Source organism: Scophthalmus maximus, chromosome 15 (assembly GCF_022379125.1).
Source record: "Scophthalmus maximus strain ysfricsl-2021 chromosome 15, ASM2237912v1, whole genome shotgun sequence".
NCBI classification, from domain to species: Eukaryota; Metazoa; Chordata; class Actinopteri; order Pleuronectiformes; family Scophthalmidae; genus Scophthalmus; species Scophthalmus maximus.
Window position 1 is genome coordinate 2,483,666 of NC_061529.1, and position 22,471 is coordinate 2,506,136.

At 48.9% G+C, this 22,471-nt stretch overlaps 1 protein-coding gene across 9 annotated transcripts in view; it reads right to left on the reverse strand.

Moving 5' to 3' along the window:
- The window catches only part of fgfr3 (fibroblast growth factor receptor 3), an 81,448-nt gene that overhangs the window by 11,618 nt on the left and 47,359 nt on the right, over positions 1-22,471 (reverse strand). For 3 of the 9 annotated variants that reach the window (XM_035610368.2, XM_035610365.2, XM_035610363.2), the window contains exons 5-9: positions 17,179-17,348; positions 7,546-7,669; positions 7,237-7,427; positions 1,174-1,318; positions 563-738 (exon numbers count right to left, since the gene is read on the reverse strand). In XM_035610368.2, the coding sequence (XP_035466261.1) occupies positions 563-738; positions 1,174-1,318; positions 7,237-7,427; positions 7,546-7,669; positions 17,179-17,348 (806 nt within the window). Of the gene's footprint in view, positions 1-556; positions 739-1,173; positions 1,319-2,717; positions 2,863-7,236; positions 7,428-7,545; positions 7,670-17,178; positions 17,349-22,471 lie in introns of all 9 variants that reach the window. The other 6 variants (XM_035610366.2, XM_035610361.2, XM_035610362.2 and 3 more) reach the window with 4 other exon arrangements.

Below are 22,471 nucleotides of genomic sequence, written 5' to 3' on the forward strand. Positions count from 1 at the left end.
ATACTAAAAAACATGAACTCTGTTGCAGGATGCTCGTCACTGATGCAGAAATATGACACTATTTTTCCACGACTCATCACAACCAAATCCTCCCCCCCGAGGTAATATACTCTTACTCACTTCCCGACTGGTGTGGGTCATATTTCTAAATGATCTCAATAAACTGTACGCTGCAGTTTTATTTGCTTTGGTGAGGAGGAAAGAGAGCCAAACAGCATCTGATGCACAAAAAGGATTTTACCAAAGCTGTTTCTCGATACATGTCTGAACTTTTCAGGAACATTTAAAAAATGTTCCCCAGAGATTTGACTCCGTTGAATAGATCTCTGGAAAATACAATAAAAGAAGGTGTTCCTGAAATTCAAAGACCCCGCAACGTCACGACTGAATTTGCCGACACGATGACGATCTATGTGGAAAGAACCTCGGGGATTAAAGGTGCAGTTTCTTCTTCTTCTCCGGATTTGACCAAACTGAGCAGACAGCGAGAGAGAGAGGAAAGAGAAGGGGTGGGGGGGGGGACAAAAAGGGGTGTTCGAATCTTGTATCTACTTTCTGTTACCTGTCTCTTGAGCGGGAACTTTGAGAGCTTCTGCACGGGCGGCGTGGGCAGCGTCTTCTGCGTGGTCATCCTCATGCGGCAGAGGACGACGATGACCACGGCCAGGATGAAGAGCACGCAGCCCGTCACGTAGATGAGGATGTCCACGTAGTAGTCCTCCTTCTCTGGACTCACTGCTTCGGGAGGAGGAGGAGGAGGCCGTGGCACATTGAATGTCGGTTAAAATATGCACATTGAAAATTACGCAAAAAGAAGAATGGCTTTTCTCAGTAGCACATTTCACCTAAACGGATTCCAGTAAATAGAAAGACGTCTCTGAATTGCCTCGCAGCCTTGAGACATTTCAGCGGAGTCTGCTCCGATTAAAAAATGGAGGCCGCATTGGATGTTCGATTTGTTAAATCAAAGAGGGGGAGGATGACACAATTGCGACACCCTCAAAGCCATGTCAACACATGGCAGTTTACAGTAATGTACGGTGTGACGATTAGGTTCGGAAGATGAATGTCGAGTGTTGTGCTCTTGAGAAAACAAAAATAAGTGGCAGTTGTTCAACATGGTACAGATGGACGGCGAGAGTCGGGAGATCCGTGGAGAGAAGAGGAATATACCTGGAAGCACCGTCAGCCAAGCAGAGTGGTAAGCATAGCCGATAGAGTTCCCTGCCAGGCAAGTGTACTCGCCCGCATCCTCAAAGGACACATTGGTCAAGAAGAGAACCTCTAGCTCCTTATCTGTAGTGTTAATACCGGCCGTCTGTGGGGGATGAGAGAGGTATAAGATGGAGAGAGAGATGGAGAAAGAAGAGATATCATGAGCCCAAAGCTTCTTAAGAGGAAACACCAAATACACCCTGGAGGACAGGACAGGACTGAGGATTTGAAATGGGTTCAGCAGTGCTGTTCTTTTTTTTCTTCCGCTGACAGCATCACCACCACCACCACCAACACCTGAAAACACCCAAGCAGCACCGTCACCACGCCGGGAAAGAAGCTGGTTGGTTCAACCCAAGGCCACGGGCAACCTGCGAAATCTGTGACTGAAAACTGCAAAAGCATCCCCTCATCAAGAAACTTACGACTGTCCTTGAACTTTGAACCGACTAGAGTCTTAACATATGTACCTTTAACATGTTATACTTGGGTTTAGGCTCAGCGACAGACGAACATGACTTGATAAGAGGGAGACGTTGCAGGTTTCTTTTGACCAAGGCAAAGTTTGCATGAGCGCCTGCGCATTTAAATTGAACCAGTGCAAAGTTTACCTGACGCCAAAGCAAAGCAGATCCTTCCACCGCAATTCCTTGTCTGCAGAAACCATGTTGACAGTGAGACACTTTCTGAGCCCTCAAAATCCTTTGATGCAATAATATTATTATGTTCTAATCTTCTCGGGCTTCAATTGTGGAATTCAGGATGTTGTTCTTACTTTTCGTCTAGGGGTGCCGCAAGGATCTATTCTGGGTCCACTGCTTTTTTATTTGTACATAATTGCTTAAAGCCATATATCTTCTTATGATTTTCTAAAGATTATAGATACCATAAAGATTCTCTATGGTTTCAAGGAATTATATAAAACAAAAAGACCACTGGTGCAATTGTGGCTTTTTCACAGTTGGTGTGATGATCAGCGGGGGAGTCAGTTTCAAACCCAGTATCTGATGTGGCTTGGTAGGCGGTTGAGGTGGGGGACTCTCATTCACCAGGCTTTAATAAGGAACAGTGACATCAAGACCCCAGTCATGAATCAGAGTCCTGCTGCAAGCTTTCATGTAAAAGCCCGTCTGTGTGTGTGTGTGTGTGTGTGTGTGTGTGTGTGTGTGCTGTGAGGTTGGGTTGGTGGGAGGTTTTATGTGGATTTTTATGTGTTTGTGTGTAGAGGGGGTTTGTTGGAGAGCGAGGCTTCTGAAGTCATGGCCGTAATTAAAGGTGTGATATTGATTGGAAAGGAAGACAAAGTGGCACTGGGTGTTGAATGTAGACGGTATCCACTGAGCATTTAAACGGAGAACCTGGAAGAACAAATTGTGTGTTTGTTTGTCTTTTTAAAGAGCCAGTAAGCCAATGAAACCCATAACCAAGAGGAGCCCCTGCAGAGAGGACGAGACGCAGCAGAGGATCAAAAGTGTGGTTGGCGGTCTGCGCTCAGGATTTACCTGATGTGTGCACCTTGAGCCAGAAAGCGTTTTCTGACTTGCCTACAAAGTTGGAGGCGCGACACCAGTACTTCCCAGCATCTCGCTCTGTCACGTTGGACAGTTTCAACTTACTGTGGGCCTCAGTGTCTCTACTGACCACACTCTGTGAAGGGGAAAATTAAGAGGCACAGTGAGGCCTATGCAACAAACACATGTACACCACAGACTGTGTTATATATATGCAAACCTGGAGAAAAAAAGCAGGGATCATCAAAAATGATTTATACTTTTGTCATGATACACAGTGGCCAACAGCTCTGCCATTGGTTCTGCTTTCACTTAGTTTATAATGTTCAGATTTTACTGTGTAAAACACAAAACATTGTACCTTTCTCCAGTGATGGGTACACAAGGTTTATAAAACTGAATTAACAATTTCAACCATGCCTTACATCTCCGCTAAGTAAACTCTCCGATTATTGAATATATATATAGTTATATATATATATAATAAACTATGATAAAACACTCTTCTTCTTCTAATATATTCTTCTATATTCTTTCCTTCCATCTTTCTTTTTCTGGACTCAACTCCTTTTCCTTTTTGTCACTGAGAGTTAGATGATCGATACCTCCAAATATAGAGCTAGCTAGAGCCGTTGGGCAATTAGCTTAGCTTAATAACATGTTTTTGTTGTTTTTACATTACTATTTGAGTACAAAATAAAAAAAATAGTATAAAAGTCGTTCATTAGGGAATTTTAGAGGTGCTTGTAGGTGTATGTTTAACTCATTTTAGAGAAAGTCAGGCTAACTAGCCCATGCTTTCCCTAGCTCACAGACTTTACGCTAGGCTAAGCTAGTAGCCTCTCGCTACATGTATCGGAGGGGTCTCACCGTTATCACCCGTCAAACATGGGACATGAACGTGAATAAATGCATTGATTTATAACATGAAAGACGAAACCCTTACTTGTAACAGGCTTGCTTTTAAAAACAGGTTTGTAATTTTAGAATTTTTTTCAACATGGAAAGTGACGGACAAGAACGCCGACACGGCTCAGGTGTGGCAGACTGTGAGATTAAGAGCATTTCAGCATGACAACTTCAAGATCACACACACACACACACACACACACACACACACACACACACATTGCATACTTGCAGGAACACGAGCTGTCTATTGGTATATTAAAGACACTGGGGTATACATGTCAATCATCCCAAAGTGTGTGCGCTGCGTGCATTAACACACTATCACGCTAACACACACACACACACACACACACACACACACACACACACACACACACACACACACACACACACACACACACACACACACACACACACACACACACACACACACACACACACACACACACACACACACACACACACACACACCGCTCGTGAAAGCTGCTGATGAATAATTTAATGGGCAAAGCACGTAAAGGGGAAAACATATCATGTTTTACGTTTGCTTAATGAACATGCAGGCCTCGGCTCCATGACAAACCCCCCCACCCCCTCCTCCCCGCGCCGGGGCGAGTCGCTCATGGTGACATTTTTTTCTAGGCATCAAAAGAGTGTTTCTGCAAGAAAATAAAAAAAAAATCTTTTAAAGATCTTGCCTGACCCCCCCACCCCCCCCCTCCCCCCCCCTGTATTTAACTCCTATATGTGCCCCACGTGCGGTGTTGCCAGGAGACTGACTGGACTGCGGTGGGGCCAGAGAGACAGACACAGGCACATATACAGTAGATCTCAGTGAATACTGTTTCAATTATGTGGTAGTTGAAAATAGAGCGTGGAGCCGCGGTTATGGGCCGACGGGCTCGCTCGCCCCCTCTCTGTCTCTCTCTCTCTCTCTCCTCCTCTTTACTCCTTTTTTTCCCCTTCCCTGTCAGACGGGTCGGGAAAGGTTTCAACACGTTTACATGTCAATCGGGCCTTCTGCCGGAGTGCGGGATCACGTACTTGAGCATAGACACAGATATGACGGAACGCTGTAATGTCACTTTTATCACCAATGCTTATTCACGCAAAGGTTTCACGACTGTTTCGATCGGTTAAATACATAAAGAAATTAAACCAGTAAGCGTTACAGATACCGGCGCTTGACTGTTTGCTGCGCAGATGTGAGAGTATAGCGACAATGTTTAAGTGAATAAACATCATTTCATCCGTTTCTGTAAGATGTGGAGGTTTTTTTTTTAATAATGTTGCATCGTTTTTCTCTCTCGCAACTTGTCGCAAAACAGGAACAAATCCTTGTGAAACCATAATCCTACTTCCTAAACTGCCAATTTGAATTAGCGGGTAAAATAATTCTCTCTTTCCAAATAAATGCTTCAGGACCAAAGTTTCGGAAAGTCATCAATTGAGAAGCTGGGGGGGGGGGGGGGGGGGGGGGGGCATCCCGTGTCCTCGTGAGATTAAAAAAAACCAATCTCGTCTGCTGTAAATAACTCCTCGTCGTCGATGTTGCGTCTCGATGTCGTTTTGTTTTTCCGCGTCACTGACGAGTTGACAGAAACATTTGAAAAACCCCAAAATCCATCAAGCTGACAATGTTTCAGATTCCGTGTCTGAGAATGTCTTTTTTTTTCCCTTTCTCTTCAGTGTCACTCGTTCTTGTCTCTTTGTCTCTGTAGCCTCTCTCTCTCCCCCGTCTCTCGCCCTCCATCTTCACCCACCTCTCTCTCTCTCTCTCTCTCCCCCCGTCTCTCGCCCTCCATCTTCACCCACCTCTCTCTCTCTCTCCCCCCGTCTCTCGCCCTCATCTTCACCCACCTCTCTCTCTCTCTCTCCCCCGTCTCTCGCCCTCATCTTCACCTACCACTCTCTCTCTCTCTCTCTCTCTCTCCCCGTCTCTCGCCCTCCATCTTCACCCACCACTCTCTCTCTCTCTCTCTCCCCCCGTCTCTCGCCCTCCATCTTCACCCACCTCTCTCTCTCTCCCCTGTCTCTCGCCCTCCATCTTCACCCACCTCTCTCTCTCTCTCTCTCCCCCCCGTCTCTCGCCCTCCATCTTCACCCACCTCTCTCTCTCTCTCTCTCTCCCCCGTCTCTCGCCCTCCATCTTCACCCACCTCTCTCTCTCTCTCTCTCTCCCCCCCGTCTCTCGCCCTCCTTCTTCACCCACCTCTCTCTCTCTCTCTCTCTCTCTCTCTCCCCCCCGTCTCTCGCCCTCCATCTTCACCCACCTCTCTCTCTCTCTCTCTCTCTCTCTCTCTGCTGACTTTGCCCTTCCTTGTGTTACTCCACTCATTTTTTCCATGGCTTTTTTGGGTGCCTCTTCCGTCTCTTCCCTCTCCTCCTCCTCCTCCTCCAAACCACGCGACGCGGCACATCTGACGGCAGCGGCGGTTAACAGAGCCCGTCTCTCTCTCCCTGCGTTGCCGCCACCACAGCAGTTAACTTAGTCCAAACCAGATGTTTTTATTCCCTCGCTCTCTCTCTCTCTCTCTCTCTCTCGCTCGCCCGCTCGCTCTCTCAAGAGGCCAAATGAGAAAGCATAAGGGCCTTCTCTGTTTTTTCTTCTTCCATTTGGAGTCTTCCTGTCTTCAGTCAAAATGTACGCGGCGCACGCCTCGCGGTGGGTTTAGGGTGTTGTCCTCTCTGGGCGAAGGAATGCTTTCTTCTCTATTCTTGAACACCAACGCCGTCTGGGGGAGGCGACGCGACCTCCAGGAGTCTCTCTTTCACAGTAGCAGAGAAAGCTCGTTTTTCTGACGACTTGCCCACAAGCGTGTACTTAACCTTTCCCTCTCTCTCTCTCTCGCTCGCTCGCTCGCTCTCACAAGGGAGCACTTGAGGATTCCTCTTTTTTTTCCTTCCCAAGTGTAACAAGACGCAGCATCGGCGCGTCAGTCAAACGTCACGTCTGGGACACGCGTGTGTCGGGGAGTCACGCGCAGGGGATACCTGCAGGAGCGGGTGAAGCCGCACGCGACACTCTTGGATTCTAGAGCGATAACGTGCCAACAAGCAACAGGATGCACAAACATTAAATATGGACCATAGTGTTGCACGTGTGGCATCGTCCATGTTCACGTGCATGACCTCAAATGTGACGCATTTATCAGGGAGATGTCGTTTCTTCTGTTTCTGCGTGTTTTGTATTTAGCATCACAAGAGATCGGCCGCTTTAACATGTCTAATAATTGAAACTAAAGTTCTCATCAGGTGTATGGAACCCGATCGGATCATCTTGTTTGCTCTCAGCTTCATGTAAGGGATTATTGATAATGAGCAAGATGAAAAAAACTTTTGCAGGGAAACTGTCTCCTTGTGGCTCCTGACACAAGAGAATGCATTTCATTTAATATACACATAATATCATTTGGTTAATAACTGTAACGTGTGTGTGTGTGTGTGTGTGTGTGTGTGTGTGAGCTGCAGGTGAGGCCTTCTCCTTCCCATGACGACGGCGCAGCGCTCCAGGAAATGCGCACGTCAAATGCGCGCATCAGAGCCGAGGGGGGGGGGGGGGGGGGGGGGGGGCGTCGACGAGCAGCGGCACACCCACCTTCAGGATGTTGACGTAGGGCACGCCGTCGGGGCCGTAGCGGCTGCCGTTGACCTCGATGTGCTTCAGCCACTGGATGTGCGGCTGGGCGTCGCTGTAGACCTTACAGTGGAACTCCACGTCGCTGCCCAGCACCACCGTCTGATTGGCCGGCAGGCCCGCTTGGAGGATGGGCCTGTGGGGCGAGCGCTCTGAGAGAGAGGGAGAGAAATGTCCCCATTAACAACTTTGACACTGTTGAAAATGTTAATTTTATTCGTTGTTTACACAGAAGCGGGGCGGGGGGGGGGGGGGGGGGGGGGCGTTTACCTAGGACGTCCAGCTGGTAGGTGTGGGTGATGGTGCCGTACTTGTTGTGCACCACGCAGGTGTAGTTCCCCCGGTCCGACGGCACGGCGCTCTCCATCACCAGACTCCACTGCTGGTGTCTCAGCTGGGGGGGGGGGGGGGGGGGGGGGGCACACAGAGGGGAGACGAGTGAGTCTCTGTCGTCATACAACACATCTGAGATTGTGGGGATTCATCATCTGTCGTGACGACTGGAGGCGGCAAGATGCATTAATGAAGCTGCGGTGAAGGTGTGATATGATAAATATATCCCTTCTGTTTGTAACAAGACGCCGTGTCCGGAGGAAGCCGTTCCTCCCCGGCCTCAGATCTATTCCTTCCTTTGATAACGAAACATCACAAGAGCGGGCGGCGTGGCAAACAGGAGCGTGCCGCCTTTGAACAAACATATCAAACGCCAACCGGAGCTTCCTTTTTAGCATTTTTTTCCCATTAATTGCGAGTGCGGAACAGACACGATGAGTGGAAAACAATATTTTTTTTTTGACATTGTGGAAACACAGCAGCGGAAATTAAAAAGGGAGAAATGAGCCTCAGGGAGCAGCCGTGATGAGGAGCACGGTGCTGACTCAGGATATGATTTACAGGCGGAAAGCAAATGAACGTGCCAATGCGGCGATCAATAATCACCAAATGTCTCTCAGATATGGGGTTTCGGTCATAAACACCTCAAATTCTATAATCAAGTCACATCAAGCACATTCGGTCACGTTAGGCCTTTTCCTTACAACGCGCTTCGATTGGGAAAACGCTAAATTGTCAGATAACGTCATTGCATAATTTATAGGATTTCCTGTTGGATATCCAAGAGAAATTTGGTGATTATCGATCACATTGAGTCAATCAGAAAGCCTCAAACCATATATGATATGATGAAGAACCTTTTTCATGTAGGATTATTTCCAGGAGCGAGAGTTCAGTCTCTTCTCTCCGTCTGCAGTGAGGCAGGAGTTCTTCTTCTCCGTCTATCTTTTCTTTTTCTTTTTCTAACACCTCTGAAATTGGTTCCACTGTGCGTGGTAATTCGAACCAGGCGCGGCTGGACGGAGGCAGCAGACGGATACTAAGTTGACAGGTTCGGAGGCTGGAGAGGCGAGGAGCGGAGAAACCCTCTGCCGCGCATCGCTGGGCCGTCGCCCCCCGGGGGCCCCCCCCACCCCCCGACGACCACCTTAAGTGGAAACACGCCACGCCGCCGCGTCGAGACGGGCGCCCGGGGTGAACTCCTCTGAGCAGGGGTCGCAACTACTAAAGACGGGGAGAGAGTGGTGTCGACAAGGAGGCCGCCTTCTCTCACATCACCTGCGGCCCGGTGTTTTCACAGACCTTTGACCCTTTGACCCTTTGACCCCCACGTGTTTTCTGGTCACGGGCCAGCCGTTCGCACAACGTATACATTTGTAGGTTTCTCCTCCTCCTCCTCCTCCTCCTCCTCCGATATTCGCTCCTTCACTCTCTCTCTCTCTTGGAGGCACACGCGGAAAATAATTTAACAGTGTAAATATTATGCCTGTGTGTGCTCCCCGCAGTTGCGTGGTAACACGGGACCAGCCTGCCACGCTCTGGAGGCGCCCCGGCAAAAAATGGCTCCGCCCCGTCTACCCCAGCGCCCCCCCCCCCTCTCTCAGAGTCAAACCGGAGTCAATGGCTGCTCTCATGAGCAGATGAGTGACGCCTTGTGCCCCGGAGAGGAGAGGAGGGGAGGGGAGGGCGTAGAAGAAGGCAGGGAAAAAAAGGAAAAACCGAACCCTGCGACGCACAAAGAGCCGAGCTGAAAGGTGGTGAAAAGACGAGCGGGCCGTTCTGGCGACGCCAAGACCACCAACAGAAGACAGAAAGAGATTCTGTGGACAGAGTTATGGTTTTATTTACGTCTCCACTTCTTCTTAAGAAGATTGTCGTGGGAAGCAGGGGAAAGTCCCTCCGCCGACGTTTCTCCCCTTGCTTTCATAAGGTCTTGTTGCTCCGACGAAGTGCTTTCTCCCGTCAGGTAGACATCCAGAACCTCGGCACGGAAAAAGAAAAATCGCAGCTCTGGGTCTCGGCTCGGCGGGACGTGACTCGGGCGAGCCCGTCGGCGGCGGGACGCGTGGTCCTTCAACTTCAGGAAAAGCCTTCGCAATAAGTACTACAACGATACCAGCTCGCCTCGATTTACTTCCAAGTGAGACTGTCAACAAGACGTTCCATTTGCAGATGAATCATTGAAGAAATATATAAAAACACGCCGAGTCAGTTCACCGAATTTTGACCCTCAAGTTGTTTTTAACATGATCACTTATCCATTATCCTTTAGCTGTGACTGGTGGGGAATTGTGTTCAACGTGGGACTTTTTGCCGCCACTTTTGTTTCCGGCTTCACAAACCGAGGACACGCACTCGCACCGAATTGGTCGTTAAAAGGTTATTTCAAGACGCTGAGTGACACATTCAACATTTAATTGTTTTCCCTCCGTAAGCGAGCCACTCGCCTCTTTCTATCTTGAACCGCGGTGCACCGGCCGACCCCCGCGCGACCCGCGGCATTAGCGCCCAAACGACATAATCCCCGTCCATTCCGATCGTGCCAGATTCCAAACAGAATTAAATTATTAAGGAGCTTACATTAGAGTCATACAAGGCTTTAAAGGTTTTACGGCTTTGGCCGCGGACCGGCGCGAGGGGCACAAGCCATGGGAATGGGCCGGGGAGTTTTTACACTGCAAAAAGTGTGGAGACATTTGACCGACGCACGCGGTCTTTGCATTGAAAGGAGAGAGGAGTTTGTGTTCCAAATATCTCGGGACATAGCCACGGAAGACAGCGGCGTAACCTCACGCTATTGGTACATCCAGTTATTGTTTTTTTTCGTCCGCAGTGTGGCGGTTGTCTGAGAAAACACAGGAAGCTGCCGCTGCCCCTTTATGGGCCCGAACCGTCCGTCTTCGCCCCTTTTTTTGCAAAATAGCCCTGTCAGAACCAGCTACCAGGATTTATGGCCGGTGTCGGAGCGGAGCAGTGGCCCGGATCTGCGCTACCATCTAATTAGACCCCCGGAGAAGGCGGAAGCAGAGAGAAGGGCCAGACCCCCCCACCCCCACCGAAGGACTCGCCGTTGAAGGCGGCCAAGTTCGCGGGTCTATTGACCGAGTTTGGCTCCAAAAAACGTCCGACCGCGTCGACGCGGAGGAGGAGGCTCTGTAGAGAAAAGTCAAAAATCTAAAAAGCAGTCCTTTGATGTGTTGTGTTTGGGTAAAGCGACAGCGGGAGGAAGAGGAGGAGGAGGAGGAGGAGGAGGAGGGGAGTGAATGACCGTTAGCAGGCCCCTTAAATTAAAAAGGGTCCAAAAATAAGTGTAGAAAGTTCCGCCGCCGCCGCCGGAGAGACTCGCAACGTGTTGAACTCTGGACTGGAAAAACAAAGGACTTAGAAAGTGCTTAAAGTCTTAAAAGAGTAACAGTGTGGAGCCGGCCTCAAGGGCCCCGCCTCCTTGGAAACATGTCAACACAGGGATTGAAGAGAAAGAAAGACCTGGACGAAGTGAAGCGCAATAATGACATTGTCGACTGTTGTCTCGCTTGTGCAGCATGGACACAATAAGAATCCCCAACCCGTCGTATGTGCCGGCGCATTGGTTTTGGCTGTCAGAGGCTCAATGGGCCGGTGACACGCCCCCCCCCCCCCCCGCCTCCATCTGATGGCTCAATAGAGAGGTGAACTTTAACCTTTAGGGCTCCTTAGTGGAGGAGGCTCCGAAAGCGCCACAGTCGTCTGGGGAAAGGCCCCCCCCCCCCCCCCCCCCCCCCCCCCCCCCCCCCCCCCCCCCCCCCCCCCCCCCCCCCCCCCCCCCCCCCCCCCCCCCTCCTCCTCCTCCTGCTGGAATTTTATTTTCCACTTTTACAAATGGGCCGCACATCCTATTTACCGTTTCATTTAGTTCCAACAGGCGTACCGTTTAGTTGTCCGTGATGCATTTCAATAGACCTGCAAAGTGCCCGGAGGAGACACAACCGACAAGTCTGAGCAGCCGCCGCCGACGAAAACACAGAGAAGATGTTACGGTTGTGAGGGAACCGGAGAAGCGTTGGATTTGTGTTAGAGAGAGCGACATCAAATCCAAAGCAAATGGTGTCGTTTGCACGTGATTTGATGAAAAGGCGAGCGCAGAGCGTAGAACATAGGCCTCCTGCTGCAGGGGTTTTCAAAGGATACAACTTTATCACTCACTTCCTGTGTGAATCAGATGCTGTGAGAATCATACTAATACAGAGATATATAACCCAGACGGATCATTGGTGTAAATGTCTCCACTGAGGAGGGAATGGTTTAAACTGCTGTTTAAACGTTATTCAACATCATTGCTGCACATTTGCGTATTTCCTTTGCACTAGTTGATGGAATTGCCAAAGTGGCAGTAGATTGGCTTTGTCCCACGAGACGTTTATTCTCAGCACAAAGTCTCCAACACCATGACATCTGCACTTGGTACTGAAATACCACACGGACGGGGGGGGGGAGCAAAAGTCAAGGTTCAGGGGAATTAACCAAACTGTTAATGCGTCGCTTGTGCTGCCTCCAAGTCCTTTAAATTCCCTAAGTCTGCTCCGCCCCGAAGAATCACCTTTGAATCTCTGATGACGGCATCTGTAGCCCTCACTCAGGTCTGAAGCTGCTTTCAGACATTCACCGAAGTCCGGACGTGATCCTGAACAACCTCCATCTTCTCCAGGTGCAACACTTTGTTCGATCCCTCTCGTCTGCACCAGAGAATCTGCCTCAAAGTGCCGTCGTCTACTGCCACGTGTGAAGTGGACCTGATGAGACCGCGTGGATCGCTTCGTACTTTTGGACAGGAAAGTGATTTTTGAGATGATGTCGCTTGTTAAAATGGATAGTTTTTATTATTATATGTATATATATATATATATATATATAGAAGAACACAGTGTGTCCCCCAGAGAGGCCACTCTCAGACACTCCAGCGTAAAGACAGGAGGTATGTTTGGAAGCGGGTAATGGACCCTAATGATGCGCTCCGTCACTGGCGGTCTCTCCAACACTTCCGCAGAGCTGACGGCACTTTAGAGGGAAACGACAAAGTGACTGAGTGGAGAGAGGAGCGAGCGAGGACTCCGGATCCGTCAGCGAGTCACTTCACTTTGGACGCACTTCCCAAGTCGGGAGGGAGGGAGGGAGGGAGGGAGGGGAAAGTCATCATCATCCCCGTCCTAATCTTAGAAATCAGACACGGTCTCAACTTCCATTCTGTCGAAATTAACCACGGCTGTCGAATCCCAAGAAAGTGATCTCGTCATTTCAATACGGATGCGAGAGGAAGACGTCTTCCCCTTGAGGTCCCCCGTCCCCCGTCCCATCGGAGGAATAGAGTCTTTAGAAGGCCATTGTCAGGCTGTCAGGGCTCGGGGTGCCCCCCCCGCCCCCGCCCCTGCCAGATGAACTCATCACAGGCAGATGTGAGGTGGGGTGACGAGGGGTCGTGACACGAGCGCACTGCAAAAAAAACCAACGTGTCGGTGCTGACGACACTTGTGTCTTTTGTGTCTCTGTCGCTTCAATAACGGGTCAATCCTCAGCCGTTTTTTTTATTCTTGAAGTTATTCTTGAAGTTATTCTTCTTGCTTTTTGCTCTTTGCATGTATTTGCTTGTTTTAACGGTCATACCTTAATGTCTTTGATGTCTTAATTTTGACCTCCTTTTTAAAATTTTGGATGCACTGCTCATGTTTGCAACTGGAAATGTGGACTTCTTTTTAATTTGTATGGACGCCACCCAGTTCTTTCTTCACCCAGCGTCGTCCTGTTGGGTGACATTTACATTTATATGCTAATGAGTGAAATTAAGCCGACCGACAAAACAAAAAGAGCGAAACCGAAATAACCAGGTTAAAAATTAGGGTGACGACTTAATGAAATCAGGCTCGTCGCTCACACTTAATTGAAGAAGATGTGACTTGATTGTCATGCAGATATCTTAATCAGTCATAATAATGGAGTTAAAAAGGTTTTTTCACGTATATTTAATTAAATAGAAAACTGTTTTATCCTCCAAAACAAAAGTTACGGCTCGATGCCACCGCACTAGGGTGAGTTGACACTTTAAGATACTTAACAAGTCTCAGTGATCAAAGTTACTTGAACGTGGACGTTACGGGGTTTTTTTTTGCAGTGCGCTGGGTCAGCAGAGGGGTTGACATTAAGACCGGGGGTGAAGATGTTACCCCCCCGCCCCCCCCCCCCCCCGGAGCCCGGCACTGTCACAGGCTTGTCTGTCAACCAGCTCCATGATTCTATAGAGAGTGACCTCTCGGCTCACCTCACCTCAAGGGGCACCAGCGGCCACATGGCGACGGGCTAACTGGATTTTGAGCACAGCTCCGGGACAGAAGGGAGGGAGGGGGTGAGGGGGGGGCAATGTCTCAATAGAGACGCAGGGAAGAACGAACGTGTTCATAAGCAGAAACATCTCCATCAGACTAAATCAATGGCACTTTTAGTTTCACTTTTCTTTGACATGGGTGATTATTATTTAGAGATTATTATTATTTCGCAACTGTTCCAAATAAAAGGAACCAAAAATCCTCGTGCGTTGAAATCTTAATTATTAAAGAAACAATCACAGAACATGGCCGACTGGGAATCGCAGGAGTCAAAGTCTTTGAAAGATAAATTTGCACCGCAGAAAAAAAAAAAGAAGTAATTAATGTAACAGACTATGAATAACGTTCATACGACAGAGAACTAAAGTGGCTTTAAAGAATTAAAGTCTGTAAAACCTCGAGCTGCTTGAAAGTGAATTTTACGGGTCACGTCTTCATGCCAAGATAAAGCTAATGGTATATTTTTTTAAGTGGTGTTCTTGTGATTCAGATGAACTGACCCTTTCAAAAACCCCAAACGTCAGACATCTGTTACTGAAATGAGTCTTTCCCAGAAGTGTGTGTGTCAGGAGCAGGTTTGATGACATTGTAACGACTCTCGCCCCGTTCTGCTCCAGCGCTTTTCCAGCTTGTTGCCGTATATAAACTCTGCAGTCGCTGCAAAAAAAAAAAGACCCCGGCGCAACCACCGAGTTAACATACACCGCCCTCCCCAAATACAACACCGTCCTTTTGGTTGGACGCTGCCGCGCCCGCTTGGGTGGCCACACGGTGGGAACTGAAAACCCCACAGCAAGCGGCGGGTGGCCGGGTGCCAAGCACGGACCTGCTGAGCCGTACGGAGCGCGGGGGGGGGGGGGGGAGAATTAAAATGTACAGGAATTTCCTTCCCGGTGGCTTGTTGACAACTTTTTTTGCAGTGTCACATCTCTCACTCGACACGACACAGACAGTACCAAGGCCGACAGGAGCTAACGTACCCTGAAAAACCCCGCACCACGCTGTAGATGGCCGAGCTCTACATACACACATGTACGCGTCCCTCTAGTGATCCCGTAGGTGTTAACTCGGCAGAAGAGAGAAAGAGCCTCACAAGGTTCAGTCGACCACGTGGGATCCGGTTGACGTTAACGTCTTAGAAAATCGACGTCGCGGCCCATGGGTCCATCTTGTGCCGTTTGAGTCGGACCAAGGACACTGGGGCGGGGATTTGGTGAGCAGATGGATTAAATGGCTACGTGCTCCGACCGGTCAGTTTGGGATTAATTTGCCGCGGAAAACAACGGGGCGGCTCAAACTTTATCGTCGTGGCAAAAAAAAAAAATCCTTTATAACGCATGAGCTGAAAAGTGGTTGGTTGGGGAGAGCCATCGCCGCCCGGGTCGGAGCCGGAGCTGGAGCGTCCTGAGGCCTGGTGACAGGTGTGTGTGTGTGTGTGTGTGTGTGTGTGTGTGTGTGTGTGTGTGTGTGTGTGGGAGGGGGAGAGAGAGAGTGCGAGTGGGGATGGAGGGAGGGAGACAACTGCTGTTGGGTCTGCTGGGAGCAGATGTTGGAGATCTCTGTAAACTGTTAATAGCTGCGGGATCTCATTACATTTAACCCTTTAAATGCCAGACCTCCACTGGGAGGGGGGAGAGTGCCTCCCGCTGCCTCGCTGCCGACGTGACGCGAGTTCACTCCACGTTGAAATTCATCACATTAGAGCAAAGACACTTAAAGAGCCTCCTCGATTGCTTGGTGACATTCAGATACCGTATTTACACCATTTTGATTGAGATGAATCAAAGCAATGAAGTTCAGTAAACTCAACAAATGGTTTGGTGTGACTAGAAGCTTTCGGACTAATTTGTTCCTCTTTGCTTGTGCTACTGCTCCGCCAAAGGATTTCGGCATTTCATTGTCAGTCGAGGTTTGCAGTGGCAGCTGCAAAGGCCGAGCGGCAATGCAGCAAAAGTGTACAGCAGAGTTTTTGCTTTCAGACCAGGGAGGGAGGAGTTTGTTGCAGGGGAAAAAAAGGAAACCCTTCAAAATTGAAAGAGACGTTTATGGAAACAGAACAAAAAATCTCTCCATCTCAGCCCCACATTGGCCTTGAGCTTTAATAGAATTAGCAGTGCTGAGTGTGTAAACCAGAGTACGTCTGCTCAAATGAAATTCCGCGGTGTGTATATGTACATATATATTGATAATGTCATTACTCTAAAAATAAAATAAAAACAAAAAATACATCAAAGTGTGAAAGTTGTTGAAAAACATACACCGGCCAAAAAATTTACGCTAAACTGAGAATAATTTGTAAAGCAGCACATTTTTAAGTAACAAATTAACAAGTTAACTTCACCGAAAACAATATGTCATCTTAAACTTTTTTATATTTTTGATTCATTGTCACTTTATCAAGGCCGAGAGATGGAGGATGGAGAGAGAGAGAGAGCGTATAAAAGATCCAACAGACAGTGACCCTGGAAGAATCTCTGGACATAATTTTAGATTTTTTCTTTCATGTCATTGTGTCTTAAGTTTATTTCCAATCAAAACACTTTCTGACTGTTTGAATTCCGATGCTCTCAGCGCGGCCGAGTTCGCCGTTTAATCCTGCGGCTCGGGGGCTCTCGAGCGAACAACAAACGTAAACCAAGCCCCCCCCCCCCCCATTACTCTAAGCGGAGCCATTCCCCACCAGAGCCCCAGTGTTTAGAGTGAACACCATGACAAAGCTGAGCACGGCAGCTGTTTCTTGCTGCGCTGCGTTGCTCTCGACGGCGAGCTATCACGCGAGCACGCATGTATCTGTTGGTGCCACTGTGATTTCAGCACGGCAGTTAGAACCTCTGAATATATATCTATATATTCCGGTGCTAAAGGGTAGGACCTGGTCCTGAATGCCGCCGGGAGGCCTGAGGACGCGTTCACTGGCCTTTATTCCCCATGAGAAGATTCCTCTATAAGCCGAGTTCCCTTACAGCCCTGCTGCTTCACACCAGCTATAGAATATCACACCAGAGACCATCGCAACAATCATCCTGATCTCCTCATGGACACACCAGCTCCACTAGATGCCTTGGCATAAAGCAACTTTTGGAAGATGCTCAAGTAGGACAGAACGTGACCTCCTCCAAGATTTCGAGGGCTCTAGGATGAAGATACCAATCCGTAAATCCCAACCTCGCGTCGCTCCTCTAACCTTTCGGTACGAACACGTTAGGAGCTCTCTCACCTTGATGCCTCCCATCCTCTGCTCGCCCTTGAACTCTTTGCCGTTCTTCAGCCAGTGGATGGTCGGCGTCGGGTTGCCGGCGGCGGCACAGCGGAACTTGACGGTGTTGGCGGCGGGAACGGCCAGAAGCTTCTTGTCCATCCGGTCGGGCCTGGTCCAATAAGGAGCTTCTGTTGGAGAAACACAAAACAGGGTGTTGTGTGTCAGTCACGGGGGGAACCAAGTCCGAGTCACGATTTCTAATTAGGGTCAAATCATAGGCTGAAATCGTAAATACAGTAACACAAGACAAGAGCATATCTCGAATCATTTGAGACCAGTCGAGCCCCGAGCCCCTTGCGATGAACCTCAAGTTGAGTCTGGAGACGCCTGTCAGATATCAAGTCGCTCAAGATGAGTTCAAGTCAGGTCTCACGTAATTCGAGAGAATGCTCAAGCCCAGCCCCAAGTCTTCATCGAAGGTCTCAGGTCACATATCAACAGATTCTACATCAGTACAAGTCAAGTCTTGAGTCAGTCAGAGGAAGACACAAGTCTTTTGAGACTCAATTATTAAGCAAAACTCGATCTCACGTCTTAATCTTAGAGTCATTTAAAACTAGTCACAAGTCAAGTTTTGAGTCAACCTGAGTCTCAAGTGTGACGAAATTTAAGACTCAAGCCCAAGTCAGGTCTTAAGCCCGTCAGAGTCTCCAGTTCAAGTCTATTGGGGAGAGTCCAGGTCTTTGAAAGCATGATACAAGTCTTCAAGCTCTGACGTTTGTATCCAGCTGCTGCTTTCAAGTCTTTAAGGGCGGTCAGGCCTCGAGTGAATCATGTCTCAGGACGACATTTGAGGTCTGGCTCGCTCGGCCAAGATGTGCCACTTTCTTATCCAGAAAGATTTGTACTCAACTTTTCCATTTCCTGGAGTGTGTTTAGATCATAGACTCTTTTTTTTCTTTCGTTGGGTAGGACCCTCCAGGAATTTATCGTTACATGTTTTTGTAATTGCTGAAAGATGGCACAGATGGGACTCCTCTCTGCCCCCCCGTCTTCAGATGTTGGTCCACATTGGATGATTTATGTACTTTGGCAGGACAGATGTGAATCTTCACTGGAGGCCTTCGATCAGACGAACAACGGTATACCGACAAGTATACTGTTATACCTTTAATGATGACATTCAAATACGTAACATAGTTTGAAGGATGTTTACTTGCTACGATCAGGACCAAACCCCCTTTAGATTCCACGTCCGCCCCGCTGTCCAATAGAGATACAGTAAAGTTCAAGAAGCCCTGACGGTGTGAAACACAGTTTGACGGTCGCTGAAAGAACACAAAAAGAAACCCAGTGAGCGCGGAGCGTCGCGAGGACCATTAACAAAACGCACCTATCGTCTTCTTCTTCTTCTGCCCCTTCGCCTACAAAGCGAGAGTTCATTTGGCTCGTCGCATCCCGAAGGGGGTTTGTGAAAAAGCCGTCAGGGCGATTTATTGAGTTGTATTGAAGAAGACGACGAGGAACAAAGGGAGAGGCAGCGAGTCGGGGGGGGCCTGTTGTTCCTGCGGTGTGGGTGTGGAGGGTGAGAGCGGCGATGCGTGGCTCACTCGCCCTCTGTGTAGGTTCTGTGTGTGTGTGTGTGTGTGTGTGTGTGTGTGTGTGTGTGTGTGTGTGTGTTTCACGGGACAAAAGCCGAGGGAGGTGGTTGACCGGTCATCAGACGTCTCTTTTACCCTCCGAACGCAGGAGGAGCGAGGGGAGCTGATTACCATCTCAATATCAGGGCTTGTGTGTGTGTGTGTGTGTGTGTGTGTGTGTCTGTGTGTGTGTGTGTGTGTGTTCCCCCTGAGGCAACACATGGGTGGAGTGTATCTCATCAGGACAACTAAGGTGAGACGTCAAATGTCTCTCGGAGTACCTTTGTGTGATCACCGCTGAACTACCGTTTGTGTGTGTGTGTGTGTGTGTGTGTGCGTTCATCGTAATGCCCTGCGGAGCGCCGATATATTTCTGACACACAAACGTTTCCTTGGCTCCCGTCACGACACTTTGGCTTCGGCTTCACACAGTAATTACAACCAGAGAGCGAGAGAGATTCCGCGATGAAAGACGCAGACGTGTCGTCTTAGAAAGCAAACAAACAGTTCGCTTCTATTGAACGAACTGTGTGTGTGCGTGTGTGAACGTATATGAACAGTATGTGTGTGTGTGTGTGTGTGTGTTAAGAAACTCTAATAGAGCAGTTGAACACTGCTCCCTGCTTGAGTTAGAGACTCCCCAGCTTGCAAAGACAAACACTCTCCACATGCAACCTTACACACACACACACACGCACAAGCACGCACACACACACACACACACACACACACCTTACAAGGGGAAATATCTGTTAGATATCATCAGTTCTCTCTGCGTCGGCGTATTCGGGGCGACGCTGTGCTCAGCGTGAGACAACTCTCCGAGGAGTCTGCACACATTGTTTTCTTGGCACGCCCGCCCGCCCACACACACACACACACACACACACACACACACACACACACACACACACACACACACACACACACACACACACACACACACACACACACACACACACACACACACACACACACACACACTCGGTCAAACAAAAACACGCAGAGGGAGTTTTAAACAGTCTCTCTCTCCCGATGTGTGGTCCTCCTCATCCTCCTGCCGGCGATTCCTTTTCAAACCACTCTGACGTTTTCCAACCCAGAATAGACGCCTGCGGGGGTTTCGGCATGCGCTGGTCTCCGCCGAGCGATTAACTTCTCTGTTCCTGCGCAGGATCACCTGTCAAGTAACGCAGACTGGGTCGGGTCGGGTCGGGCCGGGTCGGGTCGGGCCGGGCCGGGTCGGGCCGGGTCGGGCCGGGTCGGGTCGGGTCGGGCCGGCCCGTCGTGTCTTACTTTTAGAAAATGTTCTGGCAAAGACGAGTCTTTAAGTGGCGCTAGGTTTATTTTCAGGCTGCTCGAGGAAAATTGGAAATAGCTGCTTAAGCTTACAGCACGTTGTGTGACAGGAAGACATGTATCCTGTCTAGAGCTGCAACCGCTCATCGGTTAGTAATCGATTACTAAACTATTTTTAATGAAAAAAAAAGTGAGTATTTCCTGGTTTCTTTGCTCCTCTGCGACAGTGAACTGAATATCGTTGGTGTGTGGACGGAACAAAACATCGTCTGGTGTGTTTGGAGGAAACACGGTCACAAATTTTTCATCATTTCACGTCATTTCATGGAACGAACATCTAATCGATGAATCGAGAAAATAATCGACAGGTTAATCGATTGTGAAAATAATCGTTAGGTGGAGCTCTAATCCTGTCCTGTTGCAGACTTTGTTCTCAAGAAGGAGCTCCCCCTGTTTTGGAATATGAATATAGTTAAAGCTAATTATATATATATATATATATATAGATAATTTTTAAAGGAGCAGACAAATATGAACCGAATTGGATACAAGTGCAGAGAAAGAAAACTACAATCAAAGTTAAACATAATTAACAGGAACGTGAAATAGTTAGAGCTGCACACTGAATATATGCAAAACATAATTTCTGATGCTGTTCAAATGCATATCAGGTCTCGACATCACTACGGAAAGTGCCTTGATATAATGCATCTCGTGATTTGGCGCTACACAAATCAAATTCAATTGAATTAAGACCAACAACTTAATATAAGAGAGTCATTTGATAATTGTGTTATGGTCGGTTGTTGTAATCAAATATTACTCGACCACACGTTTTTTCCATCCAGTGGTTCCGAAGTGTGACAATGTGATCTCGTTGTCTCTTGTGCGTTCATACGTTCGGAAGCTGATACGAGCACTTTCCGTCCGGAGAGAACGAGAACTGGCGGCGCCTAGCAACAGCGGCCGATATCGATATTTGATTTCAGCGTGTACGCTCAGCAAACACAGGAATGTCGTCCCATGTCTAATTGGCTGGATGGTATTTCCTTTAGCAGGGAGGGGGAGTGGGATTTGGGGGATGGGGGGTGTACGTGTACGTGTGTGTGTGTGTGTGTGTGTGTCTGATCCTCCACAGGGAGTCAGCAGATAACCCTCACCCTGTTACTACAGTGGAAGATGGTTTACTGTAACATGTTCCCTCCGCTCTGCGGTTACAGAGTCATGCGTGTCCACCTGTCGGCTGCAGAGGTCAACCGAGGGGGGGGGGGGGGGGTGTCTCCTAAAAATACTCCAGCGTATCTCCCGCTCTGCTGTTTGTTTGGTTTGCCTTTTCGATAACTGAGGTCAGGAGTTACGCTGTCATGCCCCCAAACACACACGCACACGCATTCTCATGCTTTCTGGGAATATGTGTGATATTAAAGCTGCCAAGTTTTTAAGATTCCGGACGATGATTGGACAGCAAATCCAAAAGTGAGGATGTGAAGAGCATTTCAGGGTCTGCGCCTTCAACGACATCCGCTGCCGTTTGATTCTCTTGCTTCCACTCCCTTTCGGCCTTCAGCGCTCTGTGGTCTCTGTTACGAGGCAGCGACGTCTCCGCTCTGTCTTCGTCTGATTGGTAGAAGAGCAGCGAGTCTCAATATAGAAACAAATTTCTAGGAAATTTTGGTGGAACGTTTGGTCGTGGGCCCAATAAAAAAAGAAAAGAAGAAATGATTCGTTTTTGGCACGGCTCCAGGAACAATTTATTTCCTCGCACAACGGGGCTTTTGTTTCCTTCCTTCTTTCTTTTCCTTCTTCCTCTTTTGTTCTTGACTGTCATCATATGCGTCTCGACGCAGATTTAACTTTTCAGAATCCGTCTATTATTATAAGAACAGGTTTACAGGACCGTGCGGTGTCTCGCACGCACGCACACGCACACACACACACACACACACACACACACACACACACACACACACACACCCTGCAGCAGTCTGTTAACTTTCCCTCCGACTTCCTGCTGTTGCTCTCGGTCGGAGGAGCGTGACCGTGTCTCTCCATCAGCCCCGACTTCAGCGCAGCAGCAATTAGCTGGAGCAGGACACGCTGCGCTGCCGGTCGCCGCGGCACAAGGGCCTCCAGTGCCCGGACACCGATCGGGGGGGGGGGGGGGGGGGATGAGGAAGAGGAGGAGGAGGAGGAGGGGGGTGGTCTAATTGTGTAATTGTATAATTTGCCCTCGCCGACGCCTGCGAGCACATAGGCAGATTTCAGTACAGATTACACTGGGTTTCTTTGAAGGCCCTGCGGGGACGCCGGGCAAACAAGAGTCGGAGGGACGGCGGTCGCGGAGCGGAGCGGCGTGGCCCTCTGCTCTCCTG